The sequence below is a fragment of the Henckelia pumila genome, chromosome 1 (assembly GCF_033568475.1).
Source record: "Henckelia pumila isolate YLH828 chromosome 1, ASM3356847v2, whole genome shotgun sequence".
Lineage (NCBI taxonomy): Eukaryota > Viridiplantae > Streptophyta > Magnoliopsida > Lamiales > Gesneriaceae > Henckelia > Henckelia pumila.
In genome coordinates, this window is record NC_133120.1 from 75116169 (window position 1) to 75143761 (window position 27593).

General features: G+C 35.8%; 1 protein-coding gene and 1 long non-coding RNA gene across 6 annotated transcripts; one reads left to right on the forward strand and one right to left on the reverse strand.

Annotated features, from left to right (window-relative positions):
• The first annotated feature begins 935 nt into the window (after positions 1 to 935).
• Positions 936 to 6193, forward strand: LOC140876213 (uncharacterized). Of its 2 annotated transcripts, none has more exons than XR_012148709.1 (3): positions 936 to 1069; positions 1232 to 1385; positions 6068 to 6193. It is a non-coding gene; the product is annotated as an uncharacterized lncRNA (long non-coding RNA). The 2 variants fall into 2 exon arrangements; XR_012148708.1 differs by lacking the exon at positions 6068 to 6193 and adding an exon at positions 2100 to 3013 and having other exon boundaries at positions 1232 to 2009.
• Positions 6194 to 7970: 1777 nt separating this feature from the next.
• Positions 7971 to 21382, reverse strand: LOC140874974 (uncharacterized). 4 transcript variants are annotated; one of them, XM_073278483.1, is made up of 2 exons: positions 20283 to 21382; positions 7971 to 8161 (listed from the first exon to the last, which is right to left on the reverse strand). In XM_073278483.1, exons 1-2 carry the CDS (start codon positions 21322 to 21324, stop codon positions 8007 to 8009), a joined length of 1197 nt encoding a protein of 398 aa, XP_073134584.1. In that variant the 5' UTR covers positions 21325 to 21382; the 3' UTR covers positions 7971 to 8006. The 4 variants fall into 4 exon arrangements, with proteins under 4 accessions (XP_073134584.1, XP_073134585.1, XP_073134586.1 ...); XM_073278484.1 differs by lacking the exon at positions 7971 to 8161 and adding an exon at positions 19022 to 19177; XM_073278485.1 differs by lacking the exon at positions 7971 to 8161 and adding an exon at positions 19867 to 19892.
• Positions 21383 to 27593: the final 6211 nt, after the last annotated feature.

Genomic DNA, 27593 nt, shown 5'->3' on the forward strand with positions numbered 1-27593 from the left:
ATATTATAATTTTAAAAAATAATTATAAATGTAAATATTTTATAAAATGTAAAGAAAATGTAGTATAAAATAATTTTATATTATTGAGTGGAATGTGAAACCCATAAATAATGAGTGTTAATGTTAGTAGGATTGAGAGTGGAAAGAAGGATATGTTATTAACAGTGGGGCCCATAACTTTTAATGATGTAGAAAGTATTATTGGGTGTTATTAACACTTAGCATCGTGAATGACCTAAATGCTGGATGCATCTTACACGCCTGAGGAGATTAAATCTGCATTATTCAATATGGCACCTTGAAAGCACCTGTCCCAGATGGATTCCATGGTGGGTTTTAGCAATCGAACTCGGATATTCTTGGAACTAAAATAACTTCTATGACTCTACAGATCTTGAACGATGATATCACGATTGGAGAAATGAATTCCACATATTTGGTGCTCATTCAAAAAAAAAAAAAAAATCCAAGGACAGTTACAGAATATCGGCCCATTAGCCTATGTATTGTGGTTGCGATTTACGAAATCGGTAGCAAAAACAATAGCAAATCGCCTTAATTAAGATGTGTTTGTAGGAAATTATAGACCCGGAAAAAAGTGCCTTTTTACCGGGTAGATTAATTTTTGACAATATAATGGTGGCGTTTGAATGTTTGCACACCTTGTGAAATCTAAAAAGGGGAAGAATGAGTCTTATGTCGATAAAGTTAGATATGAACCAGGCCTATGATTGGGTTGAGTGGAAATCCTTATTTTGTATAATGACATAGTTGGGTTTTCCAGTGCGTTGGATGGGAAAAGTTGTGAATTTTCTGTAGACTAATCATTATGCCGGTTACTTCCAATCATGGTCTTAGACAAGAGTGCCCCTTATCACCATATTTGTTCCTTCTTTGCTGACGAGGATTATCTTCCCTAATCAGAATATGAGCTACTTTGGGTTATCTGAGAGGTATTAAATGTACCATAAACGCTTCCACGATAACACACTTGTTTTTTTTGCGGATGACACCTTGGTGTTTGGGCAAACGGACCCGGATACTTGTACTGTTATTCGAGATGTCCTACGTAAGTATGAATCTGCCTTGGGAAAGATTATAAATCTTCAAAAATCAAGCATCAGTTTCAACCCAAATTTATCCCTAGAAACGAAACACCATATCTTTGATATTTTGCGCATGAATCACATTGAAGCTTATGAAATCTATTTTGGTCTTCCTTCTTTTACAGGAAAAAACAAACAACGACTATTTGATGGCAAACAAGAAAGAGTCTGGGAAAAACTTCAGGGTTGGAGGAGCAAATTGTTATTGGCAGGTGGAAGGGAAATTCTTATTAAAGCAGTTGTGCAAGCCATCTCATCCTATACTATGAGCATTTTCAGGTTACCTCTTTACACTTTTTTTATTATGGATCTACTACTAGAAATTCAATGCGTAATTTCAGCATTCAATGTGTACTCTTGTCTCTTGAATAATCTCATTTTTCAATTATTCAACCATTTCATTTACCAAGTTCAATGTTAGCCTACTCTTTGTCAAAAATTGAAGTCTATGATTGTGAATTTCTGGTGGGGGGGCAAAATATGGAAAAAAATATGTATCCATTGGAAGAAGTGAAATTTTTTTTTGTCGTCCTAAGGCGCAAGGTGGAATGGGTTTTCGTGATTTTATCATTTTTAATCAGTCTCTTTTGGCCAAACAAGCATGGTGTATTCTCACTAATCCAAATGCTCTAACGAGTCGCTACACTTGGTCAAAATCCATATTTTTTTTTGGAGGAATTTATCGTTTGGTCGTGACTTGTTGCTAAAAGGTTTACGATTGAGGATTGCAAATAGTGTCAATGTCTGTGTTTCGCGATCCATGGTTGTTTCGTCCAAAGCTTTTTATGCCTATATCTTCACCCGATCAATCCAACAACAATTTAAGGTTATTTGATGCACCAAGAAGGAGGATGAGATTGGAACAAGATCAATAATATACTATAGGAAGTTGACAGAGAGGAGGTAAAAAGACTTCCAATTGTTTCAAATCATGGCGAAGATAAAATGATTTGGCATTAATACACGGTTAAATCGAGATGCTATCTTACTCAGGTGAGTTATGAAAACACAAGTATGAGATCGCTTAATAGCTATACGATGGGTCTTCAAAGGTTGTGGCAGCTCAAGATATACAATAAAATCAAGATCCATCTGTGGCGATCCTTATTCAACGCATTACCAGTCAAGGAAAATTTGCAAGGGGTGTGATAGTTGACGAGGTCTGTCCAATGTGTGTTTCTCATAAGGAAACAATTACCCATGCCTTTTGGTACTGCCATTCTGCTCGCCAAGTGTGGAAGGCACATGGTCTGTGGCAAATTTTGTTTAAACTCCCTCTCGGATATTTTGGCGATTTGTTTACTTGGATCGTTGAACACGGATCTGGCTCTGATTTAAAGCGTTTCACAGTGGTTTGCTGGAGCCTGTGGTTTGCAAGAAACCAAATGTTGTATCAAAGTCATAAATCATCACCCGATGAATTTCTTGCACATGCGGATAGAACTTGCAGCATTTTTCGATCCATACCACATAATCCAACACCATTTCTAGCTCAACAATCATCTATAATTTCATGGCAACCACCTCTGTTTGGTACTCTAAAGGTAAACGTTGATGCGACAGTGCTTGATTCCTATGATCATTTCGGGTGTCGGCATTGTTGGAAGGAATGAAGATGGACATCTCATTTTTGCTGAAAGGAAAGTCGTGTCTGGGCGATTCACTCCCCACCTTGCACAGCTTGTGGCGATCAAGGAAGGTATTTTGTTGGCGGTTTAATCTGAATGGCCAATTTGGATTGTAGAAACAGATGCCCTCAAAGCCATTCATGCTATCAATATTCATACTCCATTCTCCATGGATGCATCAATATCCGAATATATTCATTCAGCTTGTTCTTCTACACTAAAGTAGCCTTCAAACATTGCCCTAGGACAGCCAACAAGATGGCACATGAACTTGCTAGAAATAGCTTACTGTTGGGACAAAATGTGATTTTAGGGATGTTATTCATTTGTCTCTTCAAAAAATTGTACGTCAAGATATGTTGACAATGTAATGAAGTTGAAAATTTCCTAAAAAGAAACAAGAACCTCGGTATGCGATTCGACCTCGACCTCGACCCATGGTTGTGCATAGGCTTGGGCTTCTCAAAAAGATCTATAGGCTGAGATAAGGGGCTCACTCGGCCCACATGGTTTAGAATAACTAATGATATTTGGTTGTTTTTATTTTTATTTAATAAAAAAATAAATCTATTTTAACACATATATATCTTATTTAAAACCGTCGTATCCTAATAAATTATATTATATTTTATCTACATTTTTTAATTTTATTAAAATAATCATATAACCATAAAAATTTAAAAATTATTATAATGAAAAACAAACAACGAAGAAACATGAAATTTTTCTAGGGAACATTGACCCATTACTTAGCAAAGCAAGAACCTCCGTATGTGATTCGACCTCGGCCTGTGTCAACAAATATGACAAGAACCTTGGTATGTAAATTCCTACCTCGACTCATTGACAGCCCTAGTCAAAGTGTTGTGACGTAGAGTGAATGTGAGATCAGAACGTCCAAGTCAGGATTGGATCGTCCGAAACGATCAGAAAGTCCGAAATGTAGTTCGGAGCTTCTGAAGACATATGTCTAGAGACGTGTCAAGACATGCAGGATCAAACCTTCCGATCTAGGATTCAGAGCTTTCGAATTCTATCTATAAATGGGCCACGAGACTTTATTCTCAACTTTCCAATTCCAAATTCTCTCGATTCTTGTGATTTAGAGTGTTTCTAGTCATATTCTCGAGGACCGAGAAACCGAAAGGCACTTTTGGAGTCGTAACAAAGATGTGCCTAAGTTGTGGGGTTTTCGAAAACGAGCTGACGACAGACTCATGTATAAATTTGGATCTCTAGTAATTTTGGGAGTATATATTAGCTTAGTTAATTAATGTTTTTAGTTCGATAATAGTGATATGATATTCACTTGATTATAGGCTTGGACCCTCGACCCAATGCTTCTAGGTTGCTTGTTAGAGGTACGGAAGTACTATCCAAGATATCCTGATGAGTATGTATGTTCTACGTGTTGTATTTTATATGACATATTTTTATGTGCATATTTTATGTCACGATTATTATATCGCATACACATCATGTTGAGCTCACATCCTTGTGATAGCCCGTTAGTAGGGTCTCATCCAATTTTTCTTTGAGTGGATGGTTGGACCCGTTGATACAAGATCATGTCACCATTATCCACAGATCTTATGATAGGAAATGTAGTGACCCTGCATGGAATCACCTACTAACTGGCAACTAATAGCATGCATTAAACTTAATACAGCAAAATTCTTAAACAGAGTAAAAACGTGCAGAAACATAATCCATACTTTACATAACAGCTTAATAAAACATATCCAGGCTTAAATCTGTAGTGATACAACCATATTGAAATGCTTAAAATAAACTGTCTAAAACATTTATATAGCTAAACAAATCATGCTGTATAAAATCCCCTGAAAAGCTCTGGCTCCCTAATCCTGCCTCGAGCTACCGGCTCCGTCCATCCTGCGATCTGCCCCGTGGAATGGGTGTCCAAGATAAAAACTAGGACGTGAGCGCTAACGCCCAGTACATAAACATGAGTAAACATATGTATATGATGCATGCAACATGATGACTGGTAAAGGGTCATCTGAAAAGTCATGCTCAGTACCGGCGCCACATGAGTGCTGCCACCGCACGGATCAACCTCTGGGTGCAACCACACTCGTCTAGTACACCAGAGTAGTCAGACATACATGTCCCCACCGTCGCGGTACTCTCAGTGACAGACTATCGAGTATATAGCTGAGCGGCTCTATAATCAGGTATAACAAGGTATAGACTCAACGTGTATGTGCACATGATATATGAATATATAAAACGGTAAAACATACATCATGCCACATAATAATGCCAAATAAATGCAAGATATAAACATGTATACTCGCTGGAAATCTCAGTCAATGTGTATGTACCTAACACCGAAGTCTGAACTAAGCTGGAAAAAGACAACCCCTAGCTGCCCTAGGTCAACTCCCGACCCGACCTGGTCTCAAGCTTGACCCGAACTGGTCTCTTGGTCCGACCCCGAGCTCTTCCTTCCCTAGATATTTCTTCCCGAATTCCCGAGCTACTCTTTCCCGAGCTCCCGAGCTACTCTTTTCCGGGCAAAGATATGAAGTGAGATGGAAGTGATGTGAAAAATAACTGAATCCCCAGCTCCTATTTATAGACAAATATTTGGGGTGATCGGGATTCTTGAGCTGAGGTCGAGACGTCCGAGCTCCTATAAACACGCCACGTATCAGATGCTTGAGCTGAGTCACTACCATTATTGACAGCTCATGCTTAGGCGCCAACTGTCATTCATGCAAGCGTCCACACACCTGCCTGCCTGTCCTGGAGGGTTCGAGCTTCCCTAATAGCAGTTCGGGATTCCCTAGCAGCAGGTCGGGATTCCCTAGCAGCAGGTCGGGATTCCTTAATAGTAGTTCGGGATTCACTAGCAGCTTTTCAAACTTCCTTAGTAACGAAATTACCTAACAGGCTAACAGCAGAATTCTCTAGCCGTAAAATCCCTAGCAAGAGAATTCCCTAGCTAAAGAATCCCTAGCTGTATAATCCCTAGCAGCAGATTCCCTAGCTGCTCATGTTTCCCTAGCTGCTCATATTCCCTAGCTGCAGTTTAGCAGCTCAACAATTCAGCAGTTTAGACTGGATCTTAATCATGATTATCATATTATTATCTTAAAATGGAATATGGGTTACTACAGGGGAGCTACCTCCTGGTGCGACGGCACATAGTGCTACATGTCATGGCGCCATCCGATTGAGCAGAGTTCTTGATCCCGATCCTTGGTGTCCCGTACATTTGCATTCATAACACTTGTATACTCATACTCTTGTATTGAGCGTTTTTATCGCTCACATCCCTGTCTTTGTCTTGGACTCCCCATTCCACAGGACATGGCTTAGGCTGGATGGACCTAGCGGGAGCGGTCGCTGAGGTGGAAGGAGCAGTACTATCTGGAGTGATGGTCGTGGTCCATGTACTATTTGGGTTTTAGTATTTTGATTTCGATATGGTTGTGGAGTTGTAAAATATTGTTAAAGTTTCTTCCCGATGTTTATCTGATTATGTTAATTGCATGCTATAAGATTGTTTAGTAGGTGATTCGAGACGGATCACTACATCACTCATTTAGCATGTAATTAACTTAAACAGTTAAAGCTTATAAAAAAAAAAACTTGCAGAAACGTAAATCAAATATCAAACCGGCATAAACTGAAAATCCATATCAGTTTAAGTAGAACCATATCAAATCACAGTATCAACAACCCATCAAAAACATAAACTAATAACCTCCAAAAGCGTTCATTGGCTCTGCCTCTAACCCTGTCTTGAGCCTCAATTCTCGTCCAACCTGAGACATACCACGTCGAATGGAGTGTCCAAGATAATAACAAGAACCGGGACGTAAGCGACTCGAATCACATCCAGAACGTAAAATATGAGTACACAAACGTATATGTGCATGCAACATGATGTGACGGATAATTAGGTTAACTTGAACAAATTCTACTCAGACTAGGCATCATGGGTAAGTAGTACTATCTGGGTCAAATCCGCTGGGTAGCTCACACACTCGTATCAATCTCGAATATCGAGTATCCTGGTCACCGCAGCATTGGTATTCACCATCACGATAGCTCCAGGTTTCCAACTGTTATTGAAAGTGTAGGTTGAGTTACCCTACTAGAATATCTACCTTGAAGAAGATACGTGCTCAACATGTTATATACACATGCAGCACATGAATAAAACAATAAAACATGGATAACACATAAAATGGAACATATAAGCATGCATAATCAGCTGAATATCTTAATTAGTACTTACGTACCTCTACTAGACATGTCGAGTAATCAGGATCTATATTCCAAGCCTACAAGTCAAGTTGACACCACATCCCTAGAACTATTCTAAAAGACATAACTAAGTCACTAGCTACTCCTAATAACTACTAAAAGTCAAGGGCTATATTTGTTCTTCATCAGTCCTTTGGTGTCACGAGCTCCAAAACTTGAGCACGACTCCACTACGACCTCGGAAGTGTTTAGCTATTTCTCGACCCTCATATATATGGCTAGAAACACTCAAACACGCACTGAAAAACGAGAGAAAATCACATAATTCTGCATTTGGAAATGAATCTCTCATGGCCTATTTATAACAGAATTCAGATGGTCCGATCCTAGGTTCTGAAGGTCCGAACTCTGCATGCATCGATATGTCAACAACGTTTTGATAACTCAGTGTACACCTACGTTCGGAAGGTCCGATCTCTAGTTCGGATCATCAGAGCTGCTACATGTCACTGTATTGGGTGCGTTTGACCACTCATGCAACTTCGGAAGTTCCGATCTGTGTTCGGTGTGTTTGATCTAAGTTCGGTGCTTCCGAACTTTCTTCGGTGGATCTTAACATTTCGGAGGGTCCGAACACCTTTTCTTGTTTTCGAATTATTTAATGACCTTGATTTGCTTAAATAATGACATCTTAGTCGTGTTTTAATATGTTAATTGTATAACATGATATTAGGGTCACTACACTCGATATGTTTATATATTTTTTTTTCCAAAAATGATAGAGAACAATTATATAAAATACTCCCTAGATTGACATGACTCAATACAAGCACAAAACACCGCTTTTCTTAGCCCATCATATTATGAAAATAATAACATAAATAATTAAGTACAAAACCCAACAACCATTAAAGTATGACTACCCACAACCCACAAAATAATATAAACTCAATTTGCTCATTTTGTGTACTTCCATCATTTCAATTCCTTTCGAAAATAGTCTCAATTTGTATCTTCTTGCTCATCATGAAGCTCATATCACATACTTTCTCCGATTTGTAGCTCTTGAACTTCGAGCTGCTTGATATATCTCCTCAAACTGCTCAAGCATCATAATCATCATTCGATCAACATCATCTTCCGCATCTTCCCAAAACTCATTTAACCAAAATTCACGGATCATATTTTCTGTAGAGAATCATTTATTTTCAAATATTTCGAGAATAAATGAAGGTACAACAAACATTTGGAGAATAATTGAAGGCATAACATGGTTCGAATCAGAAATATAACAAAATCGAGTGTCGTAATTTCTATGGTCATGCATATAGAGTAACTTGTAACGATTAGTTTACAACAAATATTTACAATAATTATTTTATAATGGTTATTTAACGACGGTTATTTTATAACGTTTAGTTTATAATGGCTAGTGTTCATCGTTAAAACAATATAAAAACAAACTTAAACATCAACAAACAGAAAGACTAACTTGTCGAAAAAAAAAAAAAAACAAACATAAAAACTAACATAAATTTTAAACAAATAATAATAATAAACTTCAATATTGTTCATACATCTACTTTAGGTCGCATCTACAATTTCTTTAACTATTTTCATATACCAATGAATTTGTGTCTCTGTTATTCCACTAGTATCATTCATAAGAATATCATAATCTTTTTTTTTTGTTCGGTTTCCTTCGTCTGATATTATCTTAACTTCTTCAAAGCCCATTTTTCTTTTTGATATTGTTTCATTTATTCTCATTTCATGTTGACTCCTTTGATTTCTATAACTTTGCTTTCTATTATCCCTCAGTTGCCCTATTGGACATAAGCAGATTTAAAAGTCACCATCAATATCCAATTTGGCGGAAAAAGTATGTTCCCCTGATTCAGAAGTCCTTGTTTTTTTATTAACGTGACAACCAATTGACTAGAGTCTTCCATATGTGTTCATACTTAAACGTCTTATTACTCTGTACCTTTTTCCGCATATAATTCATAGCGACTAATACATTAGCTCATTTTCACCACTAGCCCCATTGTAGAAAAAATTATACCATTCTGAAAACTTATCAACATGAGCATAAACCGAAAATAATTTGACTTTACCTCTATCAATTCTCTCACATGCGTACCAGCATGCCGATTGTCATTATAGTAGGTTGTGGGTACTTTGCCAAAATTGTATATAGATTCGTGAATTACCAATTTTTGAGTCGTCGATACTAGTGTGTCAAGCTCTTGCAATAATTATTCTCTTTGGTTAGATATATCACCTTAACTTTGTTACGATGGACATTCTTTTATTTGACACCCTCATCATCCTTTTCGAGGTTAATATTTTTAATCCTGGATTCTGTCGAGTGTGGTGGAAATTGAGATCTAGACATTAAAATCGGTATTGTGGCCTCTCTATAAGATTAAGATCCTCACACACTCGTCGTTCGAGTTCCCTTGACGACATGCTCAATGGTGGAAGAGAAAATACTTGAGAAATGATTTGTATCATAAACTAGTCACCCATTACAACTTAATAATCAGTCGGAAACGTGAAAAACAAAGTGTTAGGAGCAACATTCAAACAATTGAAAATTGAGTTGCATAAGCAAATTAAGCATGAGTGAAGATTGAGGCGAGGACAAGATTGAAAATTTGAGAGCTTGCATTTTCTTTTTGTAAATGAACCTCTAATTTTTAGTCATTTAGATAAAAAGATATAAATATTTTGTTGAGAATTGATCAAGAAGTTTTATATAGTTCCCGGGAAAAACAAGAAATTGTATAGCATTGTTGGAACTTTCGAGGTTTTGATGATTGAAAAATCTAAGCAAAAATCATAGGTCAACTGTTTGTGACAAGCATCGCAAACAAAGAATGTAAATTGAACGAGCCTTCGAACTCAACTGATGTTGCGTAGCTAAACTGATGAGCTAAACTAAAGACATCAATTGAGTTAACTTTGACTAAGAGCAAAACCGAAGACTATCAAGCTAACAAGTGTATCAGAGCAGTCGAGTAAACTACATTCAGTTTACGGATATAAACTGAAAGAGTCCCTCAAATCCAAATTTGCTCGTAGCCAAACTGCACTGCTACAGAAGAGCCAAACCATATCTAAGCTCAACAAAAGTTTATCCATATGCTCAACTAAATCATCTACCAAACTGATTGAGTGCTTCATCAGTTTAACTCGAATGGATAAAATCAATACTACAGACCTGACGTCGCAAAAGCAGAACACTCACATTGTACTATCTTGACAGAGAATGTCTGCGGAAAAGACAAGCTAACAGCCAGTGATTTGAATTCAAAAGAGTCGTTACCTGCCCAATATAAATAGATATCCCGGGGCACTGAAAAACCATCCGACTCATAAAGAATTCTCACATACACATTCAAGTTATCAAAGGTTCAGTTTACCCACTCAATCGAGAAAGCAAGCATTTCAAAGGCTATCTCAAAGAGTCGAAGAACACAAGCAAAAACATTCAAGTATAGCTGATCAGTGAGCATCAATCAGTGCTAAGTGTTGTGTAACAACAAGTGTTATATCAGTTGAGGTACTGCAAACCTCATTGTAACAAGAAGCAGTCACGAACTGTGTTCTTGAGTTTTCTAGGAGTTCTGGGATAGGCAGTGTGTGTAAGTTCTAGTCTTGGAGTGGGCTTTTGCAAATGTATTGTAATAGTCAAAGTCTTCTAGAGTGAATCCTTCCGAGATGGAAGAAGAGGTGACGTAGGAGTTTTTGAAATCTTCGAACATCCATAAACAATTCTGTGTGCCTTCTTATTTTCAGTTTATCACTCTCACACACAGTCCACTGAATTACAAGTTCAATATGTTAGTTGGCATCATTCCGCACAAATACATTTGTTTGTCAATTGACATAGACACACGAGAAGGAAAGGGTTCAGTTGACCAACCCCAAATGAACCAATTTAAGAAATTCGAAGTTTGACTGCTACAGTAACTCGAAACATCAGTTTATCAAACAGTTGATCAACACCCCCAAACCGATCCCAACAAGTGGTATCAAAGCGAGGTTCTTTCTCATTTCTGAACTTATTATTATGGACACATTTGGAGAGATCACCAAAAGCCTCTGGTTCACAACTGTTGAAAACTACACTGCCAAAACTGCGGAATCTTGTTCTACGGCGAAAAATCTATGGCAGCGGTTGATCAAGCTAGGCGTTGAGAAGACTAAAGAGAGCATGAGTCTATTAATCGAGATTATTGAAGAACCCTGTTGCTCCAAAAGTTATTACATTCCTAGTGATGAATAAAGCACGAGTACATCAACTGAGAATATTGAAGAACCCTGCTACTCAGAAAGAGCCACGAGTATAAATGAAGAAAATTGCTTCATGGCTCATGAGGATCATCCATCAATTAGTGAGCAAGCATCAGAACAACCTTCTCTAAATGGACAGGTATTTGATTTCAACTCAAATAAATTTACAAGAGAGGAGTTAGCCGAGACATTGCATGACATGGCAAGTGAGTACCAAAGACTGTTCTTAGCATTCGGAGAAGTCAGAGCAAAGCAAAATGATTTTCCAAACTGCTCAGATGAACCTGACTGAAAGATGTCGGTTGAGAAGATCAGTTTAGAGGCAGAGATTGCCAAGCTCAAAACTGAGAATTATAAACTATAAGATGAGAGTCATCAGTTAAAATAAGAGAATCTGAGGATGACTGAACTGATTCAATCTTGGAATAAGTTCTCAGTTTTGCTGACAGAATTGCATGAGTCACAAAAGCCAATAGGAGACAAAATTGGTCTCGGGTTTATTGATAAGGATTGCAGACCAACTGAGAATATTACTTAACCTAAATTGAATATGTGCAAAGGGAAGTACATTCACTTTTTTAAGTCCAGTTTAGGTGTGTTAAGCAAGACTGCAAGTCCAGTCGAACTAAGTACATCTCGATGATGGAGCGCCACAACCGTAGACCTTATAGAAAGCTTGATCCAAAAGGCAACAAAATAAATCACGATGAAGGGAAGATAAAAATACACACTACCTCACGAGCATATTCACGAAGACATCACTCACCTCACAACATTCATTATTCACATCACTCACAGTTCGATGCATATTAGTTTTGTGTTTGCAGGTAATAAGAAGCTAAAAGAATCAATGGATCAGTTTAGCACAGATAGCCAAATTGACAGTTTATCTTCAACTATAGCGAAGTAAACTGAGAAGAAGTCAGTTTAGTCAAACTATGGTTGACTAATTGATAGATTAGCAATTTTGAAGAAAGAATGAAGTGAGGGGAAACGTCAGCTGAGTAAACGTTTTAGAGAAAATTGTTCATATCAGGAAGACATCAACTGAATCCATCAGACTAATTCTTTCTTCCTTTAAATTATCTTATTTAACGCTTATTAATTTTTATTTGATTTTGCTTTACATTTAATGCTTGAATTATTGATTACTAACTATAATTGCAATAATATGAATGCAGTAATTAGAGGAAACAACGCAGAAGATAGAAATAAAATTTTATCCATAGATATTTCAGCGTTATACAAATTTAATATTCCACAGCCATCATCCAGTAACCCATTGAGTTATACAACTCATATTTTGCAACCTCATGATAGGCTGGGGAGGCTGTGATTCTTTTTAAGATCTGAAGCTCCTTTAAAAGAATCAGTAGAGAGATGCCCTCATCACTGAAGACATCCTCAGACTTGGTAACACCAAGTCGCAACTTGTACTTTTCCAGTCGTCTATCCTCAAGTTGAGGTAGAGCCGTAGAGGAAATGAAACCTTCTCCAAACTCTTGACTTTGGACTTCAACGATTCCACCTTAGCTTCAACCCCATCCTCATATTTCTTCAGTAGAGCTTCAATAGTTAATGCTCATGGTTGACACTGTAGTAGCTAAACTGAAACATAAGAGTGTCTCTTTATAGACATGGATAAGAATTCGAAGAGTCACTCACGCGTTCACGATTTCCCATGAATGTTTTAGGTAATAATGAAAATACGAAGAGACAACTCGATTCCCAGTGATTATCTTGCAGTCGTTTCATTGGTGAAAAAGATTGAAAACATGTTGAAGAAGTCAATTGATAAAAGAGCAGCATGAATCTCCACAAGCAATCATAAAATCTTGTTAATTCAAAGATATCATTAATTGAGGAGGAAAGTTGTACTCAAGATAGTAGCCAAAAGCAGTCAAGATACTTCATGATATATTCAAAGAATGAAGAACGGCCAGTCGATAAAGCTTGGCGCAACAAATTTTTCACATATAAAAAAGGAAAGATCATCATTTATGACATGAAAAGAAGAATCAAATAGAGCAAGATAATATCCCTTTCAGGGGGAAGGATTAAGGAACAGTTGAGCAAATAAATTTGACAATATATATCAAAAAGAGGGAAAATTGTTGAAGTAGTTTCGAATTTATCAAAAATGGGGCTGGTAAAAAAAAACCAGACCAAGCAGTTGAGTAATTGGATATTATGATATGAAAATGAGAAATTGGTTGAGCTTTGTCAATATCAGAAATTTTGAGGTTTTGATGATTGACAAATCTAAGCAAAAATCATAGGTTAACTATCGCGAACAAAGAATGTAAACTGAACAACTCTTCGAACTCAACCGATGTTGTGTAGCTAAACTGATGAGCTGAACTAAAGACATCAACTGAGTTGACTTTGACTAAGAGAGAAACCGAATACTATCAAGCTAACAAGTGGTATCAGAGCAGTCGAGTAAACTACATTCAGTTTACGAAGATAAACTGAATGAGTCCCTCAAAGCCAAATTTGCTCGTAGCCAAACTGCACTGCTACAGAAGAGCCAAACCATATCTAAGCTCAACCAAAGTCTATTCATATGCTCAACTAAATCATCTACCAAACTGATTGAATGCTTCATCAGTTTAACTCGAATGGATAAGATCATAGTACAGACCTGACGCCGCAAAAGCAGAACACTCACAGTGTACTATCTAAACAGAGAATGTATGTGGAAAAGACAAGATAACGGTCAGTGATTTGAATTCAAGAGAGCCGTTATCCGCCCAGTATAAATAAATATCAAAGGGCATTGAAAAACAATCCGACTCCTAAAGAATTCTCGCATACACATTCAAGTTATCAAAGGTAACTGAACTCCTTCAGTTTACCCACTCTATCGAGAAAGCAAGAATTTCAAAGGTTATCTCAAAGATTCGAAGAACACAAGCAAGAGCATTCAAGTATAGCTTATCAGTGAGCATCAATTAGTGTTAAGTGTTGTGTAAAAAGTGTTGTATCAGTAAAAAAAAAAAAAAGTGTTGTATCAGTTGAGTTGCTGCAAACCTCATTGTAATAAAAAGCAGTCGTGAACTGTGTTCTTGAGTTTTCTAGGAGTTTTAGGATAGGCAGTGTGTGCAAGTCCTAGTCTTGGAGTTGGTTGTTGCAATTGTATTGTAATAGTTAAAGTTTTCTAGAGTGAATTCTTCCGAGGTGAAAGAATGGGTGATGTAGGAGTCTTTGAAATCTCCGAACATTCATCAACAATTATGTGTCTTCTTATTTTCAGTTTATCACTCTCACACACAGTCCATTGAATTACAAGTTCAATATGTTAGTTGACATCATTCCACACAAATACTTTTGTTTGCCAATTGACATTGACACGAGAGAAGAAAAGGATTCAATTGACCAACCCCAACTGAACCAATTTAAGATATTCAAAGGTCGACTGCTAAAGTAACTCGAGACATCATTTTATCAAACAATTGATCAACACCCCCAACCGATCCCGACAAGCATATTTATAGAATTTTTTTAAAAAAATAACTGTTAGAATAACTGCTATACAATTACAGGATAATATTTTTAATTTTGTTATTTGCATTTTTTTCTTACTTTTGATTTTTATTTATTAATGGTGAATTAATACTTTCAATACTATAACTTGCATGTTTTTTTTTCATTTATGGTCATGTTACAATGAATTTTCATTTATAATCATGTAACGTGTATATTATTTTCATTTTTTATCATTTAACTTGAATTTTCTTTCACTTTCGATCTTTTTACGACTGATAAAAAAAATCAAAAATAAAAAAAATTACAAGTTAAAGGACACAAAATGTTAAAAAAAAAAAGCCGTAATTTCATCGTAATAAGACCAAAAATGAAAAAAAAAAAAAACCATACAAATTACAAGACTGAAAATACAAATTTATTGTAAACAGGACGAAGAGTGGGAAAAAAAATGCAAATAACATAATCAAAATGTAGTTTTTCCTCAAAAAAAATGAGAGCAATTTTTTTATAAAAAAAAATCTGCCATTAATTGTTGAGTTAAAATAAAATATAAAAAGAAATACAAAAATAACCGTTAAAACCAAAATAATATATAAAAAGAAAAAGGAAAGGTTAGCCTAGCCTACAACCACAAGTTATGAGGCCCGCACCCACCCATGCCTAGTAAGGATGACAATTTTTCCCGCGAATACCCGAAACGAGACGGGTTTGGGGGAGAACTTTTTGGTATGGGTTCGGGTTCGGGGATTTTAAAAATCCCCAAAACATATTGGGGCGGGTATGGGGATGCTATCCCCATCTTCGAACCCGCCCCGATAATAATAATAATAATAATAATAATAATAATAATAATAATAATAATATACAAATATTTTAATTATCAATTTTATTAAATCTAAAATATTATTTAAAAAATTAAAATTAAAAGTATTATTATTATTTCCTTTATATATATTTTTATACATTATATATAATACATTTGTTTATGATAACGTAGTTTTTTATAACATAAATATATTATTTAAATCTCATTCATGTTACGTACACATATAAAGTATTTATATTAGTCTAAATATATATATTATTTATTTTGATAAATTTATAAACAATATATAATCTTGATAAACTTTTGATACATAGTATTTTTTTTAAATAATAATTTTGATTTATAGAAATATTTTGTATTTAAAATATTTTTATTAATTTTAAAAGTTAATATTATAATAAAAAATTTGACCCAAAATATTTTAAGTATTTTATTATAAATTGAATAATAATTTTTATATTCTTATATAATAAAATTTATCAATTCATAATAAAATTTATTTATATATATATATACGGGTATGGGTATGAGTATTTGGTCCCCGCAGGGATGAGTACGGGGAATTTTCGATAAAAATTAATGGGGATCGGGGGTATGGAGATCGGATTTGAATTCGGAAACGGGGATTGGGCAAACATCCCCATCCCCGACCCGCCCCATTGCCATCCCTAATGCCCAGCCTCCAAAACTTGGAGCCAGTTTCTCGGTCCTGCCATTGCCAGCATCTCTAGCCTCAATTGCAAGCCGCAACATCAACGTCAAGAATGAGACAAGGACAACATATGCATAGTTGTTAAGATTTGGACTTGGACTAACTCCAACCCACAAAGCTAGCTTAAGGTGGATGATTGTCCTTGTTTATAGAGTTATTTGCATCAAATACTTCAGTGAAATATTGAAAATGTACACTTCTCCTCCTATGAAATTTTAATAAGCATCTTCAACCTTGACATTTTATAAAATTAGCACATGTTCCCCTTTTATATGAGCGATTGTTGCACACGCGCCCCTCATGCGATTGGAAAAATATTTTGATTTTTTTTCCACCAAATACCATGGTGAAATATTAAAATTGCATATTTGACTCATTAAGAGTATAATTTTTAAATTTTTTCAATCCATAAGATCCAATTATAAAATATTTATTAAACATTTACATTTTTATTTTTATTTTTATTTTAAATTTATTATTATTAATTAATTTGTTTCTAAAAAAATTATTATTACTTTATCTTGATATCATTATTTTATTAAACTTACTTCGTGCTTCCAACTTTTTCATTAAATATGCATTCATAAACAAGGATTTAAATACGTAAAAATACCAAAATATTAAACAAATTAAAATGATAAGTTCAAGCATATTATTTTTTTGATTTTGGACTATATAGTATTGAACTAAAATCTAATTTTTTGAAAAAAAATGCATTGCACAATTTGCAATAAATATTAAAAAATAAAATAATTGTATAATGATAAAATTTACTATTAATTCTATATTTAATTGAATAAAATAATATTTTTAATTAAATAACTATGAAAAATATTAGTTATTTTATCTTAGTATTAGTTATACAAAAATATATTTTAATAGTAAATTTTATCATTATATAACCACTTTATTTTTTTATTATTTACTGCAAATTGTGCAATACATATTTTCGAAAAATTTAGATTTTAGTTCAAACATATATAGTCTTAAATTGATAAAGTAATATCCATGAGTTTATCATATTGGTTCAATATTTTGATACGTTTAAGTATTTAAATCCTTGTTTATGAATTAATGTTTAATGGAAAAATTGAAAACACGAAATTATTTAATAAAATAATGATATCAAGATAAAATAATAATATTTTTTTAGAAACAAATTAATTAATAAAAATAAATTTAAAATAAAAATAAAAATTCATAAATGTAAATGTTTGATAAATATTTTATAATTGGATCTTATGGGTTGAATAAATTTAAAAATTATATCCTCAAGAGGTCAAATATGCAATTTTAATATTTTACAGGGGTATTTGGTGCCAAAAAAAAAATCAAAATATTGACTCGGTTGCATGAGGGGCGCGTGCGCAACAATCCCTCATATGAAGGGGCGTGTGTGCTAATTTTATAAAAAGTTAGGGTTGAAGATGCTTATGGAAAAAATGTGTATTTTCAATATTTCTCAGGGTTGTTTGGTGCAAATAACTCCTTATTTATATATTAAAAACTACAAACTCTATCAAACCGATGTAAGATATATCTCAAAACACCCAGGGACGATTGCCCTTGTTTATATATTGAACTCTCAGGAACTCTATCCAACTTATGTGGACTTGGACATAACTCAACCCTAAAAACTAGCTCAATTGAGAGGCTTGTCTTTGTCGACGGGTGGCCCAAATATGGGCAGTCCAACACATAATGGTGGCTTGAGCTCTGATTACATGTTAAGAAATGGACTTGGATCTAACTCAACTTCAAAAGTTAGCTCAAAGGAGAGAGTCTTTGTCTATATATTGGACTCTCAGGATATTTACTCTCAAAAACTCTATCCAGCCGATGTGGAAGGATTGTTCTTGTTTATATATTCCTTGTTTATATATAGCGCGGATATATTAACGGCTGATACCATGTTACGATTTAGACTTGGACCTTGCTCTAACCCAAAAAACTAGCTCAAGCAGAAGGATTGTCTTTATCTATGTATTGAACTCCCGGAAACTCTATCCCGTCGATATGAGACATATATCAACAATATTACATCATGCATCTTGCCGCCTCAATAACCCGGGGATGATTCGACTATCGGAGACGGGGACAAATCTCAAAAGAGTTATACACCCCATTTGTTGAAAGCATGCATTATGAGATCGCACAACGGTCGCTGCTCTACGAGTGAGCATTTACCTCAAAAGAGTGAGGAAAGGTGCCAAGCAATATTGTATTTTGGCAATCTTAACCCGGTGAAAACATAGACACAATTATTCCAACATAAAATTAAGTCAGACATGCATACTCTAATGGAGGAAGACATGATCATTTCCCAAGCAAATGCACAGCAAAGTGAAGGGAAGAGGCAAAGCAAACATAACTTTTATCAGCAGAAGCCTTATTCGAGCCAATTCGAGGAAATTTCAACTCATTTTGGAAAACTCTGGAATGCTTTCAAAACACATAAAATTAACAATATACACAAATATGACCAGAAGTTCACTATTATTGCTCATTTCAATTTCGGTTTCAATTCTTTGGTCTAAACTCTTGTAAGTCTCCAATGGATTGTTATAAATCCAAGAGTTGTTTCATCTCCAAAGGTTTCACTACTGAGTGGTGTAATCTCATGGTTTTATTATTTAACGTGGGATAATTGTAGCATTGCCGACTCCTTGAGAAGCCGACGTCCGCGGTGGCCTACTCTAAACGGTTTTTACTCATCTTTCAGTATTCAATGCATGCACCTTAATTCAGCCTAAATTATTTTCGATCATCGACATTGATCCGATGGTAGCCATTTTTCTAGGTTGTTCTTTTCGCTACACCGATTCTCAACAAGAGCACCAAATGCTAGGGTGACTAGTTTGAGTCAGCCGAACTCCTAAGAACGGGAGAGAGAATCAAGAGAGAAAACTTAAGAGGAGAGAAACTTGTATGGACATATATGTTGAATGCTTACAAATGGAGTATGCGTCCTATTTATGTTGAATGCTTATAAATGGAGTATGTGTCCTATTTGCATCCTTCGGTACTACACTAACTATCGTAATCATTATTTCTACTATCTTTTTTACAATCACATAAAACTAGGCTAACTTGCTTAGCTTTCAAATTTTCTTATCCTAGTTATTAGACGGTGTAAACTCACAAACACAACAAAATAGTAAGGTTAATCCACCTAGTACGCACTCGTGGAATGATTCATTCCAGCAACCATCATATGCACTCATGGAATGAATAATTCATTCCAGCAAACATCACATATTTATAGAAATTCTTCAACTAAGGCAAGTCAATATTCATAGTAATTAATAAATTCCTGCATTGCTAGTGTCTAGTCCAAACGCAGACAATATCAAAAAGCACTATATTTGCCATGCAAGAAAAGATTTTTGCCTGAGCACTTGAAAACTTCAGAAAATACTATATTTGCCATGCAAGAAAAGATTTTTGCCTAGGAACCTGGAGACTGGGTTTCTGAGCATATCAAGTCACACAAGTCCAACACAACAACAAATACGCAACAGAGTTGAAGTGAGCAGCAACTGGCGCTAACAACTTTACACTAGAGCATACAGCTACAAACTATGCTCCTACTGCCAAAAAATAGTGGAAAGTGAATAGACAAATAGAGACTAGAAAGTTGAACTATTAGATAAGCATACATTCTCAGATCGAGCTAAAGCTTCATGCAACATAAGGCGCCAAGGGGGGATGATGGTGCTTTTCCTTTTCGGCTATCAAAGGTCCCAAAACCAGAGAAGGCAGCTCCGTTAGACTAGATTTCTACATAGATGCTGATGTTAAGAAAAATAGCTCCGCAAAATTTTGCACAAAGCTAAGCAATCACATCGCAACATGCAATAAGTACATCAAATTTCTACATAAACCAGAGAAAAACACAGATGGGCAGAGGATCATTCTGTCAACTAAATGGTGAACGACAGAATGTACAAAAAGATGCAACCTTCAGCAAAATGACTAACCTATCTTTCTAGGCCTTCCCCTCTTCCTTTTCCCTTCTGTCGAGACCGAGGATCCAACTTCTGAAACTGGCATCGGAGCAGGAATATTATCCGGCGGTGGAGGCGGAGGCGGGGGTTGGGATGGCGGCGGCTCGGGCGGACCAACTTCCCCAGCATCCGGTGGGGCTCCGTCCTCGTAAGCTGGTGGTGGCATCCATTTCTGAGGCGATTCTACATTCCCGGCCACGAAACTCATAGGAAAGAACCCCCAGCAGCAGTAATAGGCCTCCTGCCCCGGTACCGTGGGTGGCAGCGACAAAATCTCAGTTGCAGTAAAGGCCTTCTTGCAATTGTCACTGTCACACCTCAAACAACAACCCTCGTAAGCCCTGGGATACTCGTACAAATTGTAACAATAAGGACACGCCGTCCAGAAACTGGGTGACAGCTTGGCGATGGGAGTTCCGCTGGTGTTTTTCTTATTCACTTTCGTAGCACCAGAACCTCCGACTCCTCCTCCGCTGCCCCCTTTGGTATTGCGTCGGACGGGCAATTTCTGGTGGGAATTATCTCCTTTTGGCTGCTGCGCCTTCTTCTGCTGTTGAAATGGCTGCTGCTTCCTGGAAGCCACCAAATCCACCTTCGTGAAACGAGTGAGCTCCCCGTCGTACACGGCTTTCTTCGCCGGATCGGAGACAACGGCCCACGCATCAGAAACGAGCCGGAACGCTGAATCCGAAAAGGGTAGCTTGTTCTTGTCCGGGTGGAGGAGGAGACAGAGGCGCCGATACTGCTTTTTTATCAATTCAAAATCATGGGTTCTCTGAGGAGGGACTTGAAGAACGGAGTACCAGTCGCTGTGGTTGTTGACTCTCTTATCTGCAGCTAAAAGAACCTCGGACACCGCTAAGATCTGTTCGGACCCTTCGAGAAGAGGCTCGGTTTCCTGAGCCAGGATGGCGAAATCTCTGCAGCCGCTCAAATCGTTGCTCCGGAGAAGCTTTTCGGCGATCCCGAGGAGCCTTTCTGCCTCCGTTCGGCTGGTGGTTGTGTGATGCTCCATGGGTTTCTTGATTTTGTTCGACAATGGTGAAATTCTTTTGGAATTTGTACTGTGTGAAACCCACAGGACCATGAAGGAAAAACGATGATCCCAGAGTAAATGATGTTAAAGTATACAAAACTAATTGCACATTGGTCCCTCTAACTCTCTCTCTTGACAATTAATCCCCAATAGTTTTGCAACTTCTATCCTAAAAATAAAAACAAATAGTCTTAAAAAAAATAAGAATTTTGTTCAAATTGATTTTGTAAGCACGTAAAATAATACAATTAATTTCAAGATATTAATGAGAATCATTCTCATTTATGTCTGGATGTATATTCCGAATGAAAAACAAAATGTGGAGATTAAAATAGAGTAATAATTTTGTAAGACTGTTTCATACGTGAGACGGGTCAATCCTACCCATATTTATAATAATAAGTAATACTTTTGACATAAAATGTAAGATTTTTTAATGGATAACTCATATAAAAAATTCGTCAAAAAATGACCTTTAAGACCATTCATAGGAGTTTTTGTCATTAAAATATGAGTTAAAATTGTAAAATACAATTAATTTGGTTCGGTCATAAAATTTATCACAGACTGAATGATGCATTCTAAGGAAGATATATTCAACTTTGTACATATATGAATGAATATCGGTAAAGTATGTCGTCATTTATTAGTAGTATTTTTATTATTTTGTGTGAACCAGCAGCCGTTACTTTTCGATACATATTGGATAAACTCCGGACTAATGCAATAACCTGCAAACCACACTGTACATGTCATTTATTATTTTACTTATATGATTGAATGACATTTAATTTTAAAACAACATATTTGGACTTATTTAGATTTCAAATATTCCACACAGACTCAATATACTTTTTTAAAAAAAAATGTAAAGATATATTAAATGAAATCAAAAGAGGTTACATTTAGAATTATAGATGACGACGGAATGATACGACCATCAAGACTAGAAAAAAAAACAGTGTTCGCTAAGATATGAGCATTTTGATTCACTAATCTCTTAGCAAAAACAAAAAAAAAAAGATTGAATATCCAGTGCAAGGACCTTGAAATTAGGGGTATCCATTCGGTTGAAACCGCCCGAACCGAACCGAGTGTTCGGGTCGGTTCTCCAAAACCCCGAACCGAATAGAGCGGTTCGGTTCGATTTTTAACCGAAATAATTTTGGTTTTTTGGTTCGATTTTTCGGTTAACCGGCTTTTATTATTATTTTTTTTTGAAAAATCTGTTGATGACTTGATGAACTAATTTCTGAAAAAGTGAACAACTGATTATAATTTGAGTCACGTACATATATGTGATTAACATTTAATTTTTTTTAAATCGATTTTTGGAAAAAAAAAATTTAAACTAAAACTTAAAAAAAAACTAAATATTTTTAGTTATTCGAATAACTTTTGGAAAAAATTAATAGTTCAATCAAATATTTGTGATCTAATGCTTCGAAAAATGTATTTGAAAATAACTGCACTGAGAACAAAGAAAATGCTAACGTTTCTAGTTTCAATAATAATAATTTATGAATTTATAAAAATAATGTAATATATAATGCAAATACGTGTATATATAATATAATAAAATAACTTCATTAATTTTTAATTATTTTTATTTGAAAAATAAATATTCTTTAAAATCATTAAATCAATACATTTTCCAAGTTGAATCCACAATTCAAGTCATGTATGTTTAACTAATTCGCTAAATAATTAAACCAATTATGTCTTCTTTTTTTAAAAAAAAGAACGCATTATGGTTTTTGTTCTTCCAGTTTTTTCATAAAATTATTTTTCTGAGCTCACATTGATGCACATATTAATTGATTAGTAAAAAAAATTCAAATACCAAATTTTTTTTTTTAAAAAACAGTTTTTGGTTCGGTTCGGTTAACCGCAGAAAAAAACCGAACCGAAAATAAAAAAATCGAAAACCGAACCGAATTAACGGTTCGGTTTTCGGTTCAAACCGGATTTTCGATTCAGATCGGGCGGTTATCCAAACCGTGAACACCCCTACTTTCAATATTCAACTATCAGCCCAACTGTCGAAGAATCCGGAGCTGTAGAATTTAAAGCTTCGCCTATCAAAAGAGCATCAGATTCAACGATGACCGAAAAAAGACGCAAATCTTTAATCCAACCAAGAGCTTCCCTAATCGCCATGGCTTCCGCGAGCGAAGGATATTTAATTCCTGGCAAGCAACCGTGAATAGCTGCTACAACTGATCCAATATTATTTTTGATGATACAACCATAACCTGTGTGCCCATTACAATTAAAGATTGTTGCATCGACGTTGCATTTTAGAAAAATCAGTCATGGGATCATGGAAACAAGACAGATGGTGCTGCCGATTTGTATATGAGTGATTCAAAGCCAGATTATGCGCTGCTTGCCATTGAGAGTGAAGATCGAGTGCTGATTGACATATAACAGTTGTTGATTTACTTTTTAGCATTCCTCACCATCTCATTTCTATTTTGCCATGAGATCCATAAAACCACCGCGGCAATCCCAACATCAATGCGTGAGTAAGTTAAGACCAAGTTATTCTACCACCCCACAAAGCACCTCTCAGAACCCACATAACTTCCAGCAGATGTAATACTCCACACACTACGTGCAGAAGAGCAGGAAACAAGAACATGAAAATCGTCTTCCGGTTCATTTAGACACATCAGGCACCACTCTGAAACCTCAACTCTTCGATTGTGTAAAGTTGTCCTAGTTGGTAAACAAGATGCGAGAATTCTCCAAATAAGATTCCTAATTGTCGCTAGTATATTCAACCCCAGACAAGGTTCTAGTTAATGTTTCTTGTGTTGGGATATAGCTCTATACTACACATCAATGTCTTGTAGCCATTCTTGATGGAATAACAGCCTTTTACATTATCACCCCACATCCAAATATCATCACATATTTGCTTGCTTAAAGGAATAGACAAAATAAATTGTCGATAAATCTCGTTAAAATATTCCTTAATTAAATCCACATCCCAAGTGGTTGTTGCTTCAGAACGCAATGAACTAACAATCGCTAGTTGCAAATCCGGACAACACTTTGATTCAATGCATGTGTTAATCAAGTCAGGCAGCCAAGGGTCGCCCCATATTTTAGTTTGATATCCCGATCCGATCTGTTTTCTTGCCCTGGTGTGAATTAAGCGACAATAATTTGAAAATTTTAAGTCAAACAACACTATGATTCCAATGTACTTGTTTGACTCTTTTGAGAATTTGAAATTCACCCATCTACTCGATGGATTTGATAATTGATTTTTTTTCTAAATTTAAAATCCACCCTTTGTCATTGTCATTTGAGATCCTCTTCCAATAATACATACCTACAATCTCACCATAGAATAACATCTACAGTTGCAACAACAACTCTGGGAGGCTTCTTATCTCTTATATCCATAACAGCATCACTTTTCACGTTTTATATACTGCTACAAGTAACAATTTTTTTTATTTCATATTTTTTTATCGCTCAATTGATTGTAGCTTTATTTTTATATGGTTTTTATTTTGCTTTACTGTTGTTACGGATATGATGTCCTTGATAAAAATGGGTAGATTGATTGTGTAAGAGAATTCTTATATTATTTACTATGATTTTTTAGAGTATAGTTTATTGCTATGATGAATTCTATGTAACTCAACTCAATATCCATTATTAGGATCATAAAGGAAGAAATCCAGTAGATTTTGTTATTAGTTTATAGCAAATTTGGTCTAAAACTGTTGGTGTGTTAATTTTTATACAATATCGATTGGGTAAATATCCTGAGAGTTCAATATATAGGCTTGGGCAACCCTCCGTATTTGAGCTAGCTTTTGGAATTGAGTTAGGTCCAAGTCCATTTATTAACATGGTATCAGAGCTCAGACCCGATGTATGTGTTGGACTACCCATAACTGGGGGCCACCCATCCCATAGTTGGACCACCCGTTAATGTCTCCATGCTCCAATAGTTTTATTCCTGGGCATGTGGGGGTGTGTTGGTGTGCTAATTTGTGTCCCATACTGATAGGGTAAATATCCTGGGAGTTTAATATCATTTTAATTAACACATCAAAAATCTCGATCATCAACCGAAAATCAGATTTGGACTCTTTGAAACCGGTAAGTTAGATCCTACCTATACAGGCACTGCCTTGAGGTAGATCTAACGGTGGACATTTATCAATAAATGCGAGATCCATTATTTTTTAGTGGACCCCATATGTATTGATAAATGAGGACCCTTAGATCTATCATGAGGATAATGTCTGTATAGGTATTTTGAAATAAACCTTTGAAACCCTTAAAATATGCAAGCTCTCAAAACGAAATCAATAACTCGTCAAGAACGACCAACGTTTCACGAATACATATAATCATACATCGTGCTCTTAAAACTCTTAAAAAAATTCATGTCATATACAATACATACACATCAATACACATAAATTTTCATACTAAAATACCTATATTCTTGAATGGTGGTTTCAAAACATTTAAAACTTGTCTGATCGTTGTAGGTTGGGGATAACCGGTACTCTGGTAGTGATCCTAGCCTTGCACGAACGAGATTGGGGCGTCTTTCTTCCTCCTTGGTGCAGGGTTTGAACAAGAGAAACGGGAGAGAAAGGGTGGATTAGGCGGCGGCTAGGAGAGAAAAGTTTGAGAAATAATAATACAACTTGACGCCTACTCAATTGTAACTAATGGGCTTGGAAGACAACCCATTAACTGGAAACACTGATTCTTAAATTTTGCTCTCTCAATTTTAAATAAAACTGCACCAACATTTAACTTAAAATAAACATGAAAATATTTGCTTAAACATCGTTCGTTGGCTAGTTTCGTTTCCCGCAGTCCAGAATTAATCACAAACCTGAGAACATTAAATTAACTTGCAACATTAAAACATCGGCACGTTCATATCATAACATTTAAATCTCATAAATAAATACATAAAAACATTAAAATTATGTAGAAACTCTCGCGAGTGGATTTATGGATTCTTCGGATATTACACCCAGAGTATGCATTTTGGAGGAAGTCAACAGTCTCGAGTGACCAGGTGTATGCACTCTAGGGAAAGCAGTCGCAGGCTAGGATGGATGATGATACCCATGATGATTTTGACGGTTGAGTTTTTCTGGGTGTTTTTTGAAAGAGTGGGTGCTCGGTGAGCCAACTTGTGGCTAAGGGCTTTTATGACTCTATGTATAAACAATCTTTTGTTTAATATAATTTACACTTTTATAATGACATTTACTTTATCTTTTATCATATTATTATGTTGTGACATACTATAAAATGTTTAGATGAAGACCTTGAATATACTATAGTGTATATAAGATATGGTAGCACATGGGGATGGCTATCATGAAACACATCTTATAGTCACTGTATATTCTAAACAGTTCCTAGTCGATTGAGCCGTCCGTTAATAAGGATAAGGATCGCTCGAGATTGAGACTAGAATTTGCGATGCCGAGTACCACGTTTCATTGGTATGGATCATAGAGATGTTCTAAACATGCAAATGGATATTCATATGATGAATGATCGAACTACCCTATCCGAACTTTCCAAATGGTTATCACTTATCGAGTGGATAAAGTTCGCGGTTTTGGTTGTACACCATTAGACCTTATTACTTGAAACATCATTGAGACTCTATATGCTAGTACTGTGCTTTGACTCGTTTACCGACTCTATTAGGGTCATCAGGTGTCAGGATTGGGTACAGTTACGACACATATAGGAGTCGATGCTTTGTTGTCAAGGATTCACCGCACACTTGCGAGCGTGGATATCCTATGCGATCTCAGGAGATATTAGTGTGACAAATCTCTGGCCAGAGTACATGATGTTCTTTAAGAAATGGTTTCTTAGTAGCACATGCGATGTCACTATTTGATTTTCAAGATGAATTGCATAGTTATCGAATCTCGAACGACTCTCGATTTACCAATGGTTGTTGATTCGATCGGGATATATGGATGAAGGGACCGTATTGTACGCTAACCAAAATCTATTGGTTCTTGCAGGCACTATCAGTGATACCTAGGGAATCATGGGGCGATGTTGCTAGGCGCTCTTACCATGATTTGATGGGCAAGTCGGAAATTGTTGTTTCGAGTCACAAGGAGTTGTGAGCCCATGGCTAGCTGTATCCCTGAACCATTGAGGGTCACACAAGTAATGGATTTTTAATCCCCGTTGAGATAATTAAATTTAAAGAGTTAAATTTA

Coding starts and splice junctions, on each gene's coding strand:
- LOC140874974 (XM_073278483.1), bottom strand. CDS start 21,324: ATGGAGCATCACACAACCACCAGCCGAACGGAGGCAGAAAGGCTCCTC. Junction 8,162..20,282: donor GGGAAGGCCTAGAAAGATAG/GTTAGTCATTTT, acceptor GATTCTCTACAG/AAAATATGATCCGTGAATTT.